The sequence below is a fragment of the Plasmopara halstedii genome (assembly GCF_900000015.1).
Source record: "Plasmopara halstedii genome assembly, contig: Scaffold_3120, whole genome shotgun sequence".
Taxonomy (NCBI): domain Eukaryota; phylum Oomycota; class Peronosporomycetes; order Peronosporales; family Peronosporaceae; genus Plasmopara; species Plasmopara halstedii.
Window position 1 is genome coordinate 641,663 of NW_020190023.1, and position 15,234 is coordinate 656,896.

At 44.0% G+C, this 15,234-nt stretch overlaps 3 protein-coding genes across 3 annotated transcripts; 1 reads left to right on the top strand and 2 right to left on the bottom strand.

The window, feature by feature from the left end:
* Positions 1 to 173: 173 nt before the first annotated feature.
* On the bottom strand, positions 174 to 2,189 carry PHALS_15246 (uncharacterized protein). Its single transcript, XM_036407268.1, has one exon. The coding sequence runs from the start codon at positions 664 to 666 to the stop codon at positions 475 to 477; it is 192 nt and encodes a 63-aa protein (XP_036263508.1). The 5' UTR covers positions 667 to 2,189; the 3' UTR covers positions 174 to 474.
* Positions 2,190 to 7,667: 5,478 nt separating this feature from the next.
* PHALS_07668 (uncharacterized protein) lies at positions 7,668 to 7,911 on the top strand (the record flags this gene model as incomplete). Its single annotated transcript, XM_024721176.1, has 2 exons — positions 7,668 to 7,673; positions 7,738 to 7,911. The coding sequence occupies 2 exons, from the start codon at positions 7,668 to 7,670 to the stop codon at positions 7,909 to 7,911; spliced, it is 180 nt and encodes a 59-aa protein (XP_024586302.1).
* Positions 7,912 to 9,443: 1,532 nt separating this feature from the next.
* On the bottom strand, positions 9,444 to 13,550 carry PHALS_07669 (atp-binding cassette superfamily; the record flags this gene model as incomplete). Its single annotated transcript, XM_024721177.1, has 1 exon — positions 9,444 to 13,550. One exon carries the CDS (start codon positions 13,548 to 13,550, stop codon positions 9,444 to 9,446), a length of 4,107 nt encoding a protein of 1,368 aa, XP_024586303.1.
* Between the last annotated feature and the right edge of the window lie 1,684 nt (positions 13,551 to 15,234).

A 15,234-nucleotide genomic window follows, 5' to 3' on the forward strand; every position in this document is an offset into this window, starting at 1 on the left:
GACGGTAGCATTGATGTCATGATGAGAAGTTGTAGTCTATAGCAATTTGATATATCAAATTAATGCACTTTCAATTTCCTTCTCTGCTATCTTACCCGAAGTCCCTCAATGTCATGCCTCTAATTTGATATTGCAGCTTTCTCATCAGTCGAAAAAATATTTAAACTTATTCACCACTTGCATTAAATTTAAGAGCCGTGTGACGTAGAGACTGAAACGTGTCAAATTGTAAAATGCCCCTAATGGTCAGTTTGGAGATTTCAATGGACGAAGTGATCAAGCTTTTGCGATTTAGATTCGATTGTAATAGCTCAATATTTCGATTCATTTAAAAAGTTTTATTACAAAGTCGATTTTGTCGTACCGACGTCGTACAACGCCGATATTGTTTTCCATAAGCTGAGATGGAAATTTGAAATCGGATCAATACGATCAATTTTGTCTTCAATTAGATTTGGCTCTGAGACTCTTCCATCATCTCTCCATGGATGTAGAGGCTTCCACTTGCTGTATACGGATACTGTCTCTTGAAATTGAGTTGATTTCATATCGCGACTTCTTGACCAAAATCAAAATCAAGTATAAATTAACTTCATCTTGACGTGGAAGACAGTGAAAGCTAAAGGTTTCAATGCTCAAGGCCTCAGCTCGTGGATCATGATACATGGTGTGACCTTTTAGTATAGCGACTAAAAGGCCACACCATGTATCATCATCAATGAGCTCATAACTTCGATTGATGGTTGTAGAAATGAAATGACAACTCTCTTATAAAACGATTTGGCGATAATGCGTTGTGTTATCACGATGTAGCCCTGAATATGATAATTGGAGAAGGTAGAGTTAGAATGCTGTTCAAGTAGTAACCTATCCAAGTCGATTTTTCGCTGGATGTCTGCACATTTGCTTCGGACACATCGAACTCGAGCGGGTCAAGATTCTTTTAAGCCTCAGAGCAAGAGTAATAGATTGTTTGATAACGGTATGTAAAGCACCAATTTCTTATGGATTTCGGATGACGCTGGGATGATCTCAGACACTGCATTTAATGGACCATGTCGCGTGACGGTAGCGATATTGCTTCCTTCGAGTGCTCTCATACAAAACTTGTTGGTGGCAAGATCTTGTAACAGAAATATCATGATAGCTACATCTCGCCATGACTGCAATTCTAGGGCTGTAGTCTGCAGCAATGCGCGAATTTAATTGGCGAAACTAACTTGATAACGCGCTTCCATGATCACCTTAACAGCCAGTGAAGAATACGCCAAGAACGCGCGACAGTGCGAAATCTCGTTGTGGGTCCAAATTGAATGAAATGTGCCTCATCTGACTATCGAATCGTTCTGGATGATGAAAACACTTGCCTATAACGAGATTGAACCTTCGAAACCAATCGTCTTTTGAATTAAATTCGCAAATGTCTCGAATTCAGCCTTAGTCCACAGATTCATGTACATCCTTAAGCCAACATTCTTGACAAAGTGCTTATAATTTCTAGTGCTTGAACTGGCGAACAGAAATATACGTTTGAAGCTCGATAGCCGCAATGCTCCACCGGCTTCATTTCCATCGAAAAATCCGTAATACTTCGCGTTAGTATATAGCCAACGCAAGCACTTGTAACTATTGATGTGCCAAGTGAGGTATATCAACTTATCACCAAGGTGTATGTTTGCTTGATCATGAATAACAGCAGCAAGAACACCCCAAACACCGACTTCCCAATCCCAGGGCTACCGATTACAGGAACTTCACTGATCGATCGATATGTTGTCAATTTTTGCTTGATTATATCATGAAGATCCCAATACTCTTGTCATATTTAAAAACCATGTGGGATTGCTGTACTGAAGACAAACGTCAGCGTATCCAATACTTTTTCAACTTTAAGGTTCTTGCCATCGTCAAGTTGTTTTACAAGTGCAACTATTTCATTCATTTGAAGAAGCTCAATTTATTCCGCTCTCCGCCTGTCATTCGGGTTAGAATGACCACTTCAATGTGAGGGACATCCGGAGTTGGAAAGAGCATTCATGAAACAGTCAAAGTCGAGCATGTTGATAGTAGAATAAAAAATCATCATGAAGATCAGCACACATAAACATACGAAGGAGTTACTGTAAGAGTTACAAATGTAATGAAGCATCATGCAGTACTTCATTAATGCTCAAATGTTGTAATCATATTTTCAATATATGGCATTGGTTCGGGAATAGCTTTTGGATCGTCGATACTTCGATCTTAGGAAGGTAGAATGAGTCTGAGCCTTATGAGCGTCTGTAGTAATCGCCGGTGATATAAACAACTTGAGTGTTAGTCGCGTTTGGCAACTGGTCAAAATTACTGCAATGAGGTCTGACCCTAGCGGCTTTCATCTATTTCGATGGTTTCCTAGCGAGTGCGGCACGCATAGAATTTTCGCGTCCACTCAGTTTTGCTTGTGATAGCGATGAACGTCACATAAAGCGTGAACTGCAGTTTTCGTGTCACGAGGGTAGAATAAGGCGATAAGAATGTAAGGTTTAGAGGGGATGCACGCCAGTCATGCTGATTTGGTAGGGAAAGATCTCTTAGCTGCTACGATATACTTCGTGATCCGCAAGTTTGTGATCCGCAAGTATTTTACTTGCGCTGGTCTGCATCCTGCTTACTCGCTTCACTAAAGGCTGGAGATACGAAGGATCAGACTCCCAAGTAAGAAAAAAAGGACGAACCCATCACGAATGCCAAGTCCCAGTGGCCTACTTGGAAATATCTCGGTGCTACTGCAACCTCATGGAGGTCGTGGTCAACGGAGTCCAGTCCTTAAAGAGGCAGTGTTTGTATAGAAAGCGAAGCTTACAGCATAGATTTGGTAGCTACCTGGATTCGCGATACGATCTCATTCTTGAAATGGCCTGGCTGGGACGCCACGAGCCTTGGGTCGACCAGAAAAGCTAGGCGTTGCGCACATCTCCTAGTCAGAATTAGTGGGCTGTGAAGCCACCGCTGAAAGAGCCCGAAACTTGATCGGTGCAACACGAAACTGGGATAGCTTTCGTGCAGGACATTTACTCGCTCGTCGTTAACAGCAATAGTTTTGCTATGTGCCGAGGTGCTTAGGTGTCTAGGTGCCTCGATCAGAGCTTAGAAGGATGAAACGGCAGTAAATCAAGTCGAAGGATGAGAAGGATAGGGCAATTGTTTATTGCGCTCTTCAAATGTGTCTTTGGAGTGACGATTAAGAACACTAATGAGCAGTTGTCCTCTGTGTCTGGACTGGTGGAGAGTGGGAGCGAATTGGTGTTATAATATTTCGTGTCGAAGCCAGTAAAGTTGACGGGCACCTATAAGCCGCGAATATAAGGGCTAAGCCCTTAAGAAATGTTTCAAAGTTGTCACTATGTGTTGGTACTTCAAAATTGGCACTACAGTGTGATGGCTCAACAGGTAAGTGGCTCGAAAGATCACCAACTGTAACTGGGGATGTTAGCCGTTAGGAACGATGATTTCTGTGTTCTGACTTCCTGAGTTCACAGTACGTGGTCTAGCCGCTCCTCATAGAAGCTGTCTGACTGCGTTAAGCCTACCCACTGCACAAGGTTTAGAATCCGTGCCGTATTCCATCGAAGGATAGCTCAAGGACATCCTGTTCTGGAAGTCAAAATGCTGTCCAGTTGTTACCAACGATATAAACCTTGTCTAATGAGTCCGGCTTACTCTTCTGCAAGCGCAAGAGTCATACCGACTCTTGCACATATCCCGCTTAATTACAGTTTTCAAACATGTAAAATTTCGATGGTCAGGAGCCGCTACAGGCTTACGCGAGTAAACTTTCCCGGTAAACCCAGAACATAGCGAAACGAGTGATCCGCTTTCCGAGCACTATTTTCACATGCAAGTCATCATTCTCCTGGAGAAACATCTGAACCTGGAGTAGCAGAGGTTGGAAATATCCATGCCCTCGTGAGCAATGCACCTTGGATACAATAGGCTTGTAAACATGTCGCCGCTGTTATTTGACTCAGTCTGTGCAATGGATGAGTTGAAGACGCTGTACCACCCGTCTTGAGGCTCTATAAGCTAGCTTTCACGGATCGATGCTCTTGAAGCATCGATTCATGCTGAATCCCTAAAAGTTCAAAGCACAACGGTGACGCAATGCAAAAACTCATCACCTCAAGCTTCTGCTTTCGATAAAATAGCTGAAATAGCTGCTTCTCTTCACCACAAGGTCGGGCACCTTCCGCTAGTAGAAGCGCGCTGCGATAGAGAGCACTGCCTTTTCTCCTAGGAGATAAAGGCCGAGGGAGTGCCAAGAAATCAAGGTAAATTTGCCGAAATAAAATTTCAAACTGCCACCAGGTACGGATATCAACCCTATATACCCTTCAACTACCAAATGAAAGTAAGTCGCCTTTTACAAATCGAGCAGTGTCGGTTGATGTTGACCCAACCGCAGCCGTAAATCATGTATACGTTAACTTTCTCCGAGAGTAATGGCATACGTCCAAGGCTGAGATGATCCAGAGTCCGTAATTGCTCTCTGAGCTTCGTCATCGCACTGCCTGGCTTACCCCTAGCCGTTCAGCACCGTGTCGCCGCGCTAGAGCAGAGGGTAGCGCAGCCTCCATTTGCAAACAGAAAACTTCATGTCGAGCGGCTCGTAAGAGCAAAACCGTGATATGGCTTTCGTAAGCCTAATAGGACACAGGGTGTGGATGTTATTGGTCCGAGATGTCCAGAGCATAATTCAATTTTTTTCATGCTATGACGGTGAGTGGTCCAATGTTTCGTGCTCGCAACTTGATCTTATAAATGTCCGACACTGCATGTGCAGGTAGATCAATTACTTTTGCCTCGCAACATATCTGTGTGTATCAGCGGCCTTTAGATGCTCGCAAGCTCTCAGCCATATTATCGCACACCCTGCATATGACGTTCAATTCGATCGTGATAGGATCATCGATTTAGATATTAAATGTAGCCTGGCTCATATTACCAATATGATTTGGATTGACCGCCCCTCCTCCACTCAGGCACAAGTGTCACAGGCACTCGGAGTTTATTTGATTACTTAAGAAAAAAGCTCTAATTCAGTAGAGGGGTGTACTGAAGTATTATACGCAAGGTCAGTGGGTGGAAGCTACATCGCTCAAGCGGTATTCCCACGCAATTCTTCCGTTGAATATCTTCCGCATCGAGTTTCACGCTTTCCGTCCAGCGTTTTGTTTAGAAAGCTAGGCCGATGACATTTTCAAATTGATGCCGAGCATCTTAAATAATGTTTGCCAACACCTTGCTTTATAGCGTTGATCTTTATTTAATGCAATAGCTGCTGGCAAGTCGTGTTGGCAAAGCATTTTTGCCAATGTACAGCTTGGCTGTATGCTAACTGCTCGTATGTTTCTAGCAGCAGCGAGATAAATCACTAGCTCAGACGATCAACAAAGACCACAATATTCGTATTATCAGGCTTGTCTTTTGGGAGACCAAAAATCCAGACTCATGGACTATCAGCACTCTGTCAAACCCGACAGGTCTGGCGCCCCATGGGGTGATTCACAAAGACCACGATACCCGTATTATCGGACTCGTCTTTTGCAAGAACAAAAAAGCCAGACTCATGGACTGCCAACATTCTATCGAAACCGACAGGCTGACCAAAGTTGGTGCCCCATTCGACCCGCTTACACGGTTCACACATGCTCATATGGGTGCTTGCCGACTTATACATGTTGGATCACCAATAGCGATCATCGCGCAAAATATCTTTTCTCGCTTGTAGTGGCCATGCCACATTCTCCTAACAGTATTACCGCGAGATATTTATCGTTAAGTAGCACTACGCGCTGTGTGCAGTGCCGTAAGACATCGAGCCTTGGAATAAGGCCTAACGGTGACGGCTTGCGACTGCGCTCTCCGATACAGCAACGTCTGATCTCGTCAACGCTTTGCATTTTTAAGCTTTCATCAATGTTACACATTTGCAAGTGAGCCGTACGCTGACGTATTTCCTTCAGCGTACGCTATCAGCTGGCGGCACTACCAACTTGAGATGTGACAATGTATACTTAGGATGATACAAGAGCACCTCCGTCGCCATGGTAATCTAATTGGTCCACAGTTTTAATATTTTGGACTTATGTATACTCAGCACAGAAGGCTGCCCAGCTTGCCGTTCTCTATGAAAGATGTTGTGATAACGTTGCTATACGGAACGACATGTGATCGTATGGATCAGAAATAGCTAAGGGCAAAGCAAGTGCATCCTGAACTTGACGAGGGCATTCTTTATTGCAAGTAACACCTTCCCATGAACAGGGCTGTTTTTCCTAGCCGTTTTTGATGAGAACCAAGTGCAACCAAGCGTGAATGATCATTGGAATATGCTCTGAGTAGGCAATACCCATCACAACCGCTGAAGCGTCACAGATGATGTGAAACGGTTGATAAGGATCTGGACAGTTTGAAATCAGAGACGTAAGAGGTTTTCTTTCACGAAATAGAGGTCCATTTTTTCGGTATTCCAACACTTTTTTACATGCGGTTATAGTAGATTGGTGAAGGGTCTTTGCCGTGCCGGCATGTACTAGACAAGATTATTGGTCAGCAAAGCGACTTCCTTACGTCCTTCGAGACAGAGGCGTTTGCTCATTTGTAATGGCTATTGCTTCGAAGGATCTGCCTGCTCCCAATAAAATCAAAAGAAACAAAATTTATTTGACGACAAAGACATACCAGACTATAATGATAAATATCGGAATTAAGGACATGCTCAAAGCTCGCCTTCCACATTTGACAGCCCGTGCTCTGCACGACTATGGACAATTATATCATCGAGATTGAATTGTGCAAGCCACGATGCGGTCTGTATCCTAAAGATCAATAGCGCAGTAGGTAGTCGCCGTGGCACAACCAGTCGCTCACAGAGCCTCCAGTATCGAGAAATTACGACAAAGAAAAGGATATTGCTTCCACCCATCAACACTTGTTAATGCCGATCAACGAGGTCAAAGGTACTGAATAAAGCGCAGTCAACCATGCTTTTACGCAACACGTCCTATAATTGTCGAAACAGTGACTGCATTTACATTAGTATAAACATGCACAATTCATCACATTTTGCTAGCTTCTCTACTATAAATCGTTGGCGTGGAGCGGTAAAACATCTGCCCCTCACCAACTTTTCGTTTTTTGCACTTAAACAACTTCGATACCGCCACACCGCTTCCTATACGAGGAGTGATACAATATCAGGTTTGGAAAACTAAGTCAACTTTATTGCGTACTTCTCTACTTGGGGGACATTAAGCCGGTTTTTACCGTTTTATCAGACATACACTCCGGAGTCCGTGATATACAATCGCCCTTTTCCTCTCTTTCTGGGACCCCGGCTCAAGGCCGGTCTGGATCTCGCGCTCTGTTCAAGACACCAAAAAGGGGATTGCACTCGGTTGGGCAGAAGCTATCACAGCTTTCTAACCGCGCTAAACGGACAAAGGTGAAATCATGAATGACCAATACACCTCTAGAGGACAGGTGCGTAGCTACTAGCTTTTCGGCATCGAGTTGGCCCTTAGATCGTGGCTTTTGAGCTATGTCATGCCTAGAATGAGATCGTATCCTGAGTCGAGGTTCAGGACTAGACGGCATTTCAAGCTGTTAAATTTCTTAAGAATCACATGAAAGTTCGCATAATCTAGGCCACTTTCCTTAGTGTCCCATCGCTGGATGCCTTTTTATCTTCAATAGCTCCGCGTACTCTCTATGGTTTTCGACATTAACGCGTCGTGTGAGACCATACGACGCATGACTGTCGAAAACAGTTCCGAGTATATCCGTGAATTTTCCAGCTACACAAAGTCTGAAAGGATGATATTTGCAACCGAAAACAGTTCCGAGTATATCCGTGAATTTTCCAGCTAAACAAAGTCTGAAACGATGATATTTGCAACCGCGATCCTTTCCTCTTTTCGAGCAAGTCGCTCATTTGTGCTGGGTCCCATTGACCACAACCTCCATAAGGTACAATAGGAACCAGTTCTTCCCCTGTATTGGGACTTCTTCTTTCCTGTAACGGGACGTCGTCCTTCGTTTCATAAGTGCCCGACCTTCGTGTTTCTCAGCCGAAAGCGAAAGGCCACCCCAGCTGCAGACGTTTGCACTACTGAGATTAAACATCTGCTGGTTCCACGCTGCTTCTCAGCGAGTTGATGATCTATTTGTTTGCTCCCAGCATGGCTGAAATCCATCGTCTTGGGCGCGCTACTAAATCCTCCATCTACAGTACCCTTGCAGCACGAAATTTGTGCGCCGCGCTTAATTTAATGTACACATATTCACCGAGAGATGTTGGATGAGAGCAGAATGTGTCGGAGCCAGCACACTCGTCCGGCAACCCTCCATAATATTCGTAACCGTTACCGGCTTCCGGAGAGGGTCAGACGCCAACTCGACTACAAAAGCTCCCAACTTTTGACATCGTTCTTTGTGTCTTGTCTATCGCTCGAGTAAAGGTCTCTTTTGTCCGGAAGTGCCCATTCACGCGTGTTGAAAGTGTTGCTTTTGTTTGGAGAAAAGACGAACCATAGCTATTTCAACCTTTCTTATCAGAGAAAAGTTTTCTTCGCTTCTGCCTTCAAAGGCCTTAACACTCAGCGGCTTCACGGTGAACACCATATGCTCCTCCAACCGCGCCCGGATATTATTCCTTGACCTGCCTCACAAGCTCATTATTAAGGCTAGTGAGCGCCTCCAAGTGAGCGATTACCGCTTCTCATACCATTATCCCATCGGAATCCGAGACTTACAAAGATTGTCAATTCCAGGCATTCGAACATTTCATGTCCCATTTTCGCGGATAAGAAGTCTTTCCATGATTCCGTTTTGGGAGTGTAAACAAGTGCACTTACACGAAGGAAACTTAGATCCTGTTTCCCACAGTAAAATGCAAACAGATGTACAGAGGGTTCATGCATTTCTACAAGTTGCGAACTCGAAGAATTTCTATGAAAGCATTAAATAAGGGAGTGGCAGGGTTGACAAGCAGTACAAATGAAACGGAAATCGTCACGCGTTGGTGCCGGTGCTAAATTGATAAATGGGCCTTCCAGCATGCAGCACAAGATGCAGGACATTTGTTACTGCAGTTTGCTCTGCTATTTCATGAGTATACATATTTATAATTAATTTTGATTTGACTAGTATTGCATATACTACTTTTTATGTGATTTTCCGTTCTTTTGGGATCTCTCTGTAAATTTCATTACTATCGAGATCCAGTGCTTCTAAAATATTTACAATAATACCAAGTGTAATGTGAGTTTCCTAAAATGGACCTGAATAAGGCCAAAAGTGTAAATTACACAAGATTAAAGTACACGTGATGAAAGGATCAATTGGAAAAAATATCAATGTATTAATGTATATAAATGCATATAAATGTACTTAAACTCCGACTATTTCTTCTGGTGGTTAACGTAGCGCAGCGCCCACAACGCTAGCAGACGAAATACTATGATGAATGCAAATACGATCCCAAAATTTTTCCAAATCTCACTGTGCTTCATCAGAAAGATCTCTTCAACATACTCTTTCACCGTCAGGTTGTCACGAAGGGAAGGTGGCGTGTCCGTCATGACTTGACAACCAATCTCGGAGCCATCTCCATCACTTGGGCAATCTCCAAAGACTAAAGACGTTGCTAATGCCAATGCATATTTGTGCGGTGTAATGTGGTAAAGCCATTTGTATCCTGTTGGAATTGAATCTCCAGGAGGGTTAAAACCAGTGAAGAGAAAGAAAATCATCTGAAGCAGCACACCGAAGATCGTCGCAACTTCGACAGTCGGCATAAAATACGACATGAACTGTCCGAAGTAAGCTTGAAACAGCACAAACATTGACAAGTGAACCCAATAGGCGAAAAATGTGGCTACACCCGTGAAACCAACCATCGGGAAGTAAGGAATCATGAAAAGTATTGTTCCAAAAAAGACATACGGGATCTCCACCACAGTGGCTCCGACAAAATACCACAGTGCATTATACGTTTGGGATGCGCGCTCACGGTAAAAAGCAAGACGATCTTCTGACGCAACGGGCGTGACGCTACTGAAAGCGATGAATCCAAGAAATGCAGTTGTGCTGAAGAGCATACCCATGCCTGAATTAACGCCGGCGTACGATACGTATTCTGCACTGACATACGTAATGCCAAACACAATTCCAAGGATAATATAGAGACTGAAACGCGTCAAATTGTAAGATGCCGTGCGCCAATACATTCGAAAGAAGCGCTCGAGCAAAAACCTCGCCTGGGTCATCTCAGTCGCAGCGCGCTTATCGCTAAAGCTCAGTTCGGGGTACAAAGGAGACGGACTGATCACGCCTTCGCGATTTAGATTCGATTGCAATATCTCAAAGTTTCGACTCATCTGGAAAACTTTGACAAAGTCGGTTTTGTCACCGTTGCTGTTGCCAACACCGGCGCCAACCACTTCTAGCATCCAAGTTGCAGGATTGTAATTGTCTTCAAGTTTCGCCACACCATCGATTGACTCAAAGTATGCGATCATTGCGCTTGCATTCTTGCCTAGCTCGCCCGAAAAAACCGTCTGACCACCACGCTTAAGCAATAAAAGACAGTCGAAAATGCTAAACACTTCTGTCGATGGCTGATGGATCGTGCAGATGACCGTGCGGCCTGTATTCGCCACTTTGCGAACTCCGTCCATAATGAGTTTTGCAGAGCGAGCGTCAAGGCCACTGGTAGGCTCATCCAAGAACAAAACACTCGGTTGAGCTGCCAACTCTACACCAATAGTCAATCGCTTCATCTGCTCCACGGAGCTTCCACGAATGATCTGGTCAGCAATAGGATGCAAATCCAGAAGGTCAAGACATTCGTTCACTGAATCGTGCTTGTTACTATCCGGTACATCGGCCCCTTGGCGCAAAAATGCACTAAACGTGAGAGCCTCGCGAATTGTGGCCGATTCGGAATGGATATCCATCTGCTCGCAGTATCCAGTGGATCGACGGATGGCGAGGTCGGAAGCGGGATAACCATTGAGTAAGATTTGGCCCTTTATCTTTCCTCCGGTTTTTCGACCGGCGATAACATCCATAAGTGTAGTCTTGCCAGCACCTGAAGATCCCATCAGTGCAGTGATGGTACCAGGAAGAGCATATCCACTGATGCCTTTAAGTAAATCTATGGTTTCTTTAGGATTGGTCGGGTCAGGAACAGAATACCACAAATCCTTGAATGCAAGCGTAACTGGAATAAAGTGCTTTTCTCTGTCGGGACTCACTGAGACCACAGCATCGCTTCCATTCTGTGAGGCACGTGGCGTACGAACGAGTCCATAGCTGTCCGAAGTCTCTCCATTATTTTCAGAATCAAGTGTCACATTTTCTGGGCTTTCAAAGCGGTGGTACTCCAAAGCAATGAACGACATGAACATAAAGGATATGTATGATGCCCCCATGAAAACCATGCCGTACCACAGCCAGAATTTGTCTGTTGGCACCTCGAACGTCGACAGAGAGTAATCTCCCATTGTCATGTTGTAGTCAGTGCAATAGTCAACACCATCGTATACACACGTGTCAAAGCTCGAGTCTGTGTACTGATTCACCGCTAAGGCTCGGATTCCCCACGCCATGGGATTTATCCAGTAAATCCAAATGAGATAATCAGGAATTTGATCTTTGGTAATAACGAATCCAGCGAAGAGGATAAAGAAAAGGATCGAAACCATTGAAATCGGGTTGGCAATGTTCAAGTTTGGTGAGGCACACGACAAAAAGAAAAACCATGCGGACATGGCGAGATTTGTCAGAAATAGCATCACCTCGAACAGAAGAAAAGCTTTTGCAGTGGAAACGTATCCACACATCCAATACAAAATGGTTCCAAAGACCAGGCACTCAGCAAAGCCCAATGGAATTTGACTCACGGAATTTGAAAGAACAAACGATGAGGTACGGAAAAAGTTGGATCGGCGTTGCTTGTAAAAGACCTCACGTGCTGCGATGAAAACTGGAATTTGTGCCTGCTGTCCCAGCGACACAAACAGAACAGCATTAAAAATGAGACCCATTACTAACTGAGCTTCGGTCTCATTGAATTGGTAAAATACGCTCGCGTACAATAAGCCCATCAATATCACCATGACGGAGCGGCCAGCAAGAAATGCCGTGTCGCGCATTGTGAGTGTAATCTGACGTCGCACAACGCCAATAGTACTTTCCAAAAAGTCTTGATGGAACTCGGGAATTGGATCAATATGCTTAATCTTGTCTTCAATCAAATTTGGTGGTACTGGACTATGAAGTTCTTCCATCATTTGTCCGTAGATGTGTGAACGAGTAAAGGCATCCGCGTATTGACTCGGTTTATGCGGGATGTTGTTCATTGGAATTGAATTGACTTCGTACTGCCCCTGCTTATCGGTGCCCAGATCCAATAGGAAATCGGCAACATCACGACGTGGAGGACACTTGAAGCCAAGGTTTTCAAAGTACGTCAAGGCCTCCGCTCGAGGACCATGGTACATGATGTAGCCATCATTCAGAATAACAATGTCATCAAAAAGCTCAAAAACCTCGGGTGATGGTTGCAATAATGAGATGACAATGGTCTTGCGAAACTTTTTGGCAATACTACGTTGTGTCGAAATAATGTCAAAGGTAGCAGCGCTATCAAGCCCCGTGCTAATCTCATCCATCATCATGACACACCTATTACCAAACTCCATTTCGCCAGTAGTCACACGCTTCCGCTCTCCTCCGGACACACCACGGATCATAGCATCACCGACAATTGTATTCTGGCAATTTTCAAGTCCCAGCTGTTGGATAACAATATCCGGGTAATGCTTGAACATGGCCCTGGCAGCGTCCAGTGCAGCTTGATTTTCTTCTGGTGTACCATTGACATAGTGCTGAGCATCGCGTTCTGAGAAACCTCCACCACAACAAGCGTGTGCGAATTCTAGTGTCTCTTTGACTGTCAGTGACGGATAATGTTTGTCTCTCTGAGTGACATACGAGACGAATTGTGGCAAACGTCGAAGCAATTCATTGGCTGGTGTGCCGTTGTACGTCACTTCACCTTGTATAGTGACGTTTTTTTGGGTAGGAAATCTACCACTTAGCAGCTTCATAAGCGATGATTTACCAGATCCAGGCTGACCAAGCACGAGTGTAATGGTGCCTGGTTTGAAGACACCACTGACGTTTTTGAGGATCTGTTTCTTGACTGTGTGTTTCGTGGCGGCTAGACCTCGTATACTTCTCATGAGCTCATTCGCAAGCGTGGGCAGCTCGACTTTAAGGTTTGTTTCATCTTTGACAGTAATATCGGCCGAGATGGAGACATCCTTATACCGTACTTCCATTTGAGGAAGTGCTCGACCTAATGCCTTTTCCATGCGAGAAGCAACGTGTTCATGCAATGCTTGTGGTCCTTGTGTCATTAACGTCTTACCATTTTTGTATTCAATGGTGGCTCTCATCGGTGCTTCCGGATTGGGATTGTCGTGGTTCATAGATTCCATTTGAGTGATGATACCGTGTCGGTTGTCTTTGGCAAGCAAATTTAAAAGTGCGAATGTCTTTTATAGGGTGGAAGGTAAGAATGATGTGAGGCAGGACATGATTGCTACTGAAGATCGCAAAGTAATACGAGATTGATTACGCAGACTAATGTACCGGTATGCACGATATGAGGGATTAGCCCGATGATGATGTAACCTCGATTAAATACGGTTTCTAGGTATTATAGAGATCAAGTTTTGTTTCAGGAAAGTGTATATGTCGTATGTTGAAATGGAAGGTCATCATGAAGTCGTGAGGGAAATATTATCGATACTGCAAATAATGCAGTTGCCATCTGTTGGGGTAACCCGAATACCAGTAGATCAATGTTGATGCAACTTTCCTTAGATACGATCTGAAGATAAATTTAGAGCATGGAAGACTTGTCTACTGCGAGAAGTAATGCGGAAAGGGAATGTTGATGGAGTTTCTATTAGGTACGATCTGGTCATTTAATTGTCGAGTCCAACTTAACGAAAAGCTCAAATTTACTCTTCAGGTCGTCTATACAAAAACAATATGCATCTAGAGTAGTATTTAATTAGGTCATCAAATACTAATTACAGTTCCGTCGATCGGGTAAACAGTTGGCGACACGAACCCATTTGATTGCGCCTTGTGTTGTTCCTACCCATGTATTGCATAGTGTATTCTAGAAAAAATGATTTGTCACATGGAAAATGGATAATTGAGGCTATAGTACAGAAAATTTACCTTACGAAGCTCCTTTTATAACATGCACTCATCAATGGAGAGCAGCCAGCCAAATAAATTTTTGAATGCTCTCACAAAAAAGTGCCCAGCTATACTTCAGGCACTCGTTTTCGGCGTCACCAATGATGTCAAGCAGTCACTAGGCCATGATTAAACATAAGCTCAGTACTTATGTGGGTTTCTTAGAGCTGGACCCCAAAGCCATTGATGCCGAAGCTATACGAGTGTCAAAATTTGTTAACTGATCATAGGTGAGCAATTTAAAATTGATTGGTCAAGCGGAAACCTCACAGTACACCTTTACATAAAAATATTCTGGTGGACACATTACACTTGTAACGGGGCAAGTATGCCACATTAGAACTAGCGATCTTTCGATACAAAGTAGGTATGTAAATTATTTTGTAAACATATCTGGGCGATAAGCTCGTTTTATGAGTGTTTGTGGGTGTGGATGCAGCGGGGCTGCCGTAGCTTTGCGCTTTGAGGAAGCGTAACTTAGGTCACCGACCTTTCGTTCTATAATTGAAACAAGTACGAGTCTAGCGGATCGCGATCCGCTTACTCCAAGAGTAATTATGCCTTAACCCAAGGCTGATTAATTCTTCCGTCTAAAATCCAAAACTGATTTTGTTCATTTTATCTGCGGTAAAGTCGCCAAATTTTAAACGTACAGATTTTCCTAAATATATATATAGTAAAATCTAAATACATGCATAACTACTGGCTACCCAGCCACATACTGTATTCCTAATAGGGCGCAGTCACACCATGCCTATCTCGTGTGACACGCACCCCTGTCACCAGGGTACATGTAATCCCGTTACACTCTCCCCCATTGAAATTGCGTGTCTGCTAGACAATGCAACTTAGTTCGTTGGAACAAAACGACTTCCGTGCTCAATGAGCCCTGTGTCAACGACACTGAAG

What these genes read in the sequence shown, in the direction of transcription:
- PHALS_15246 (XM_036407268.1), bottom strand. Translation starts at nt 666, where the DNA reads ATGTATCATGATCCACGAGCTGAGGCCTTGAGCATTGAAACCTTTAGC.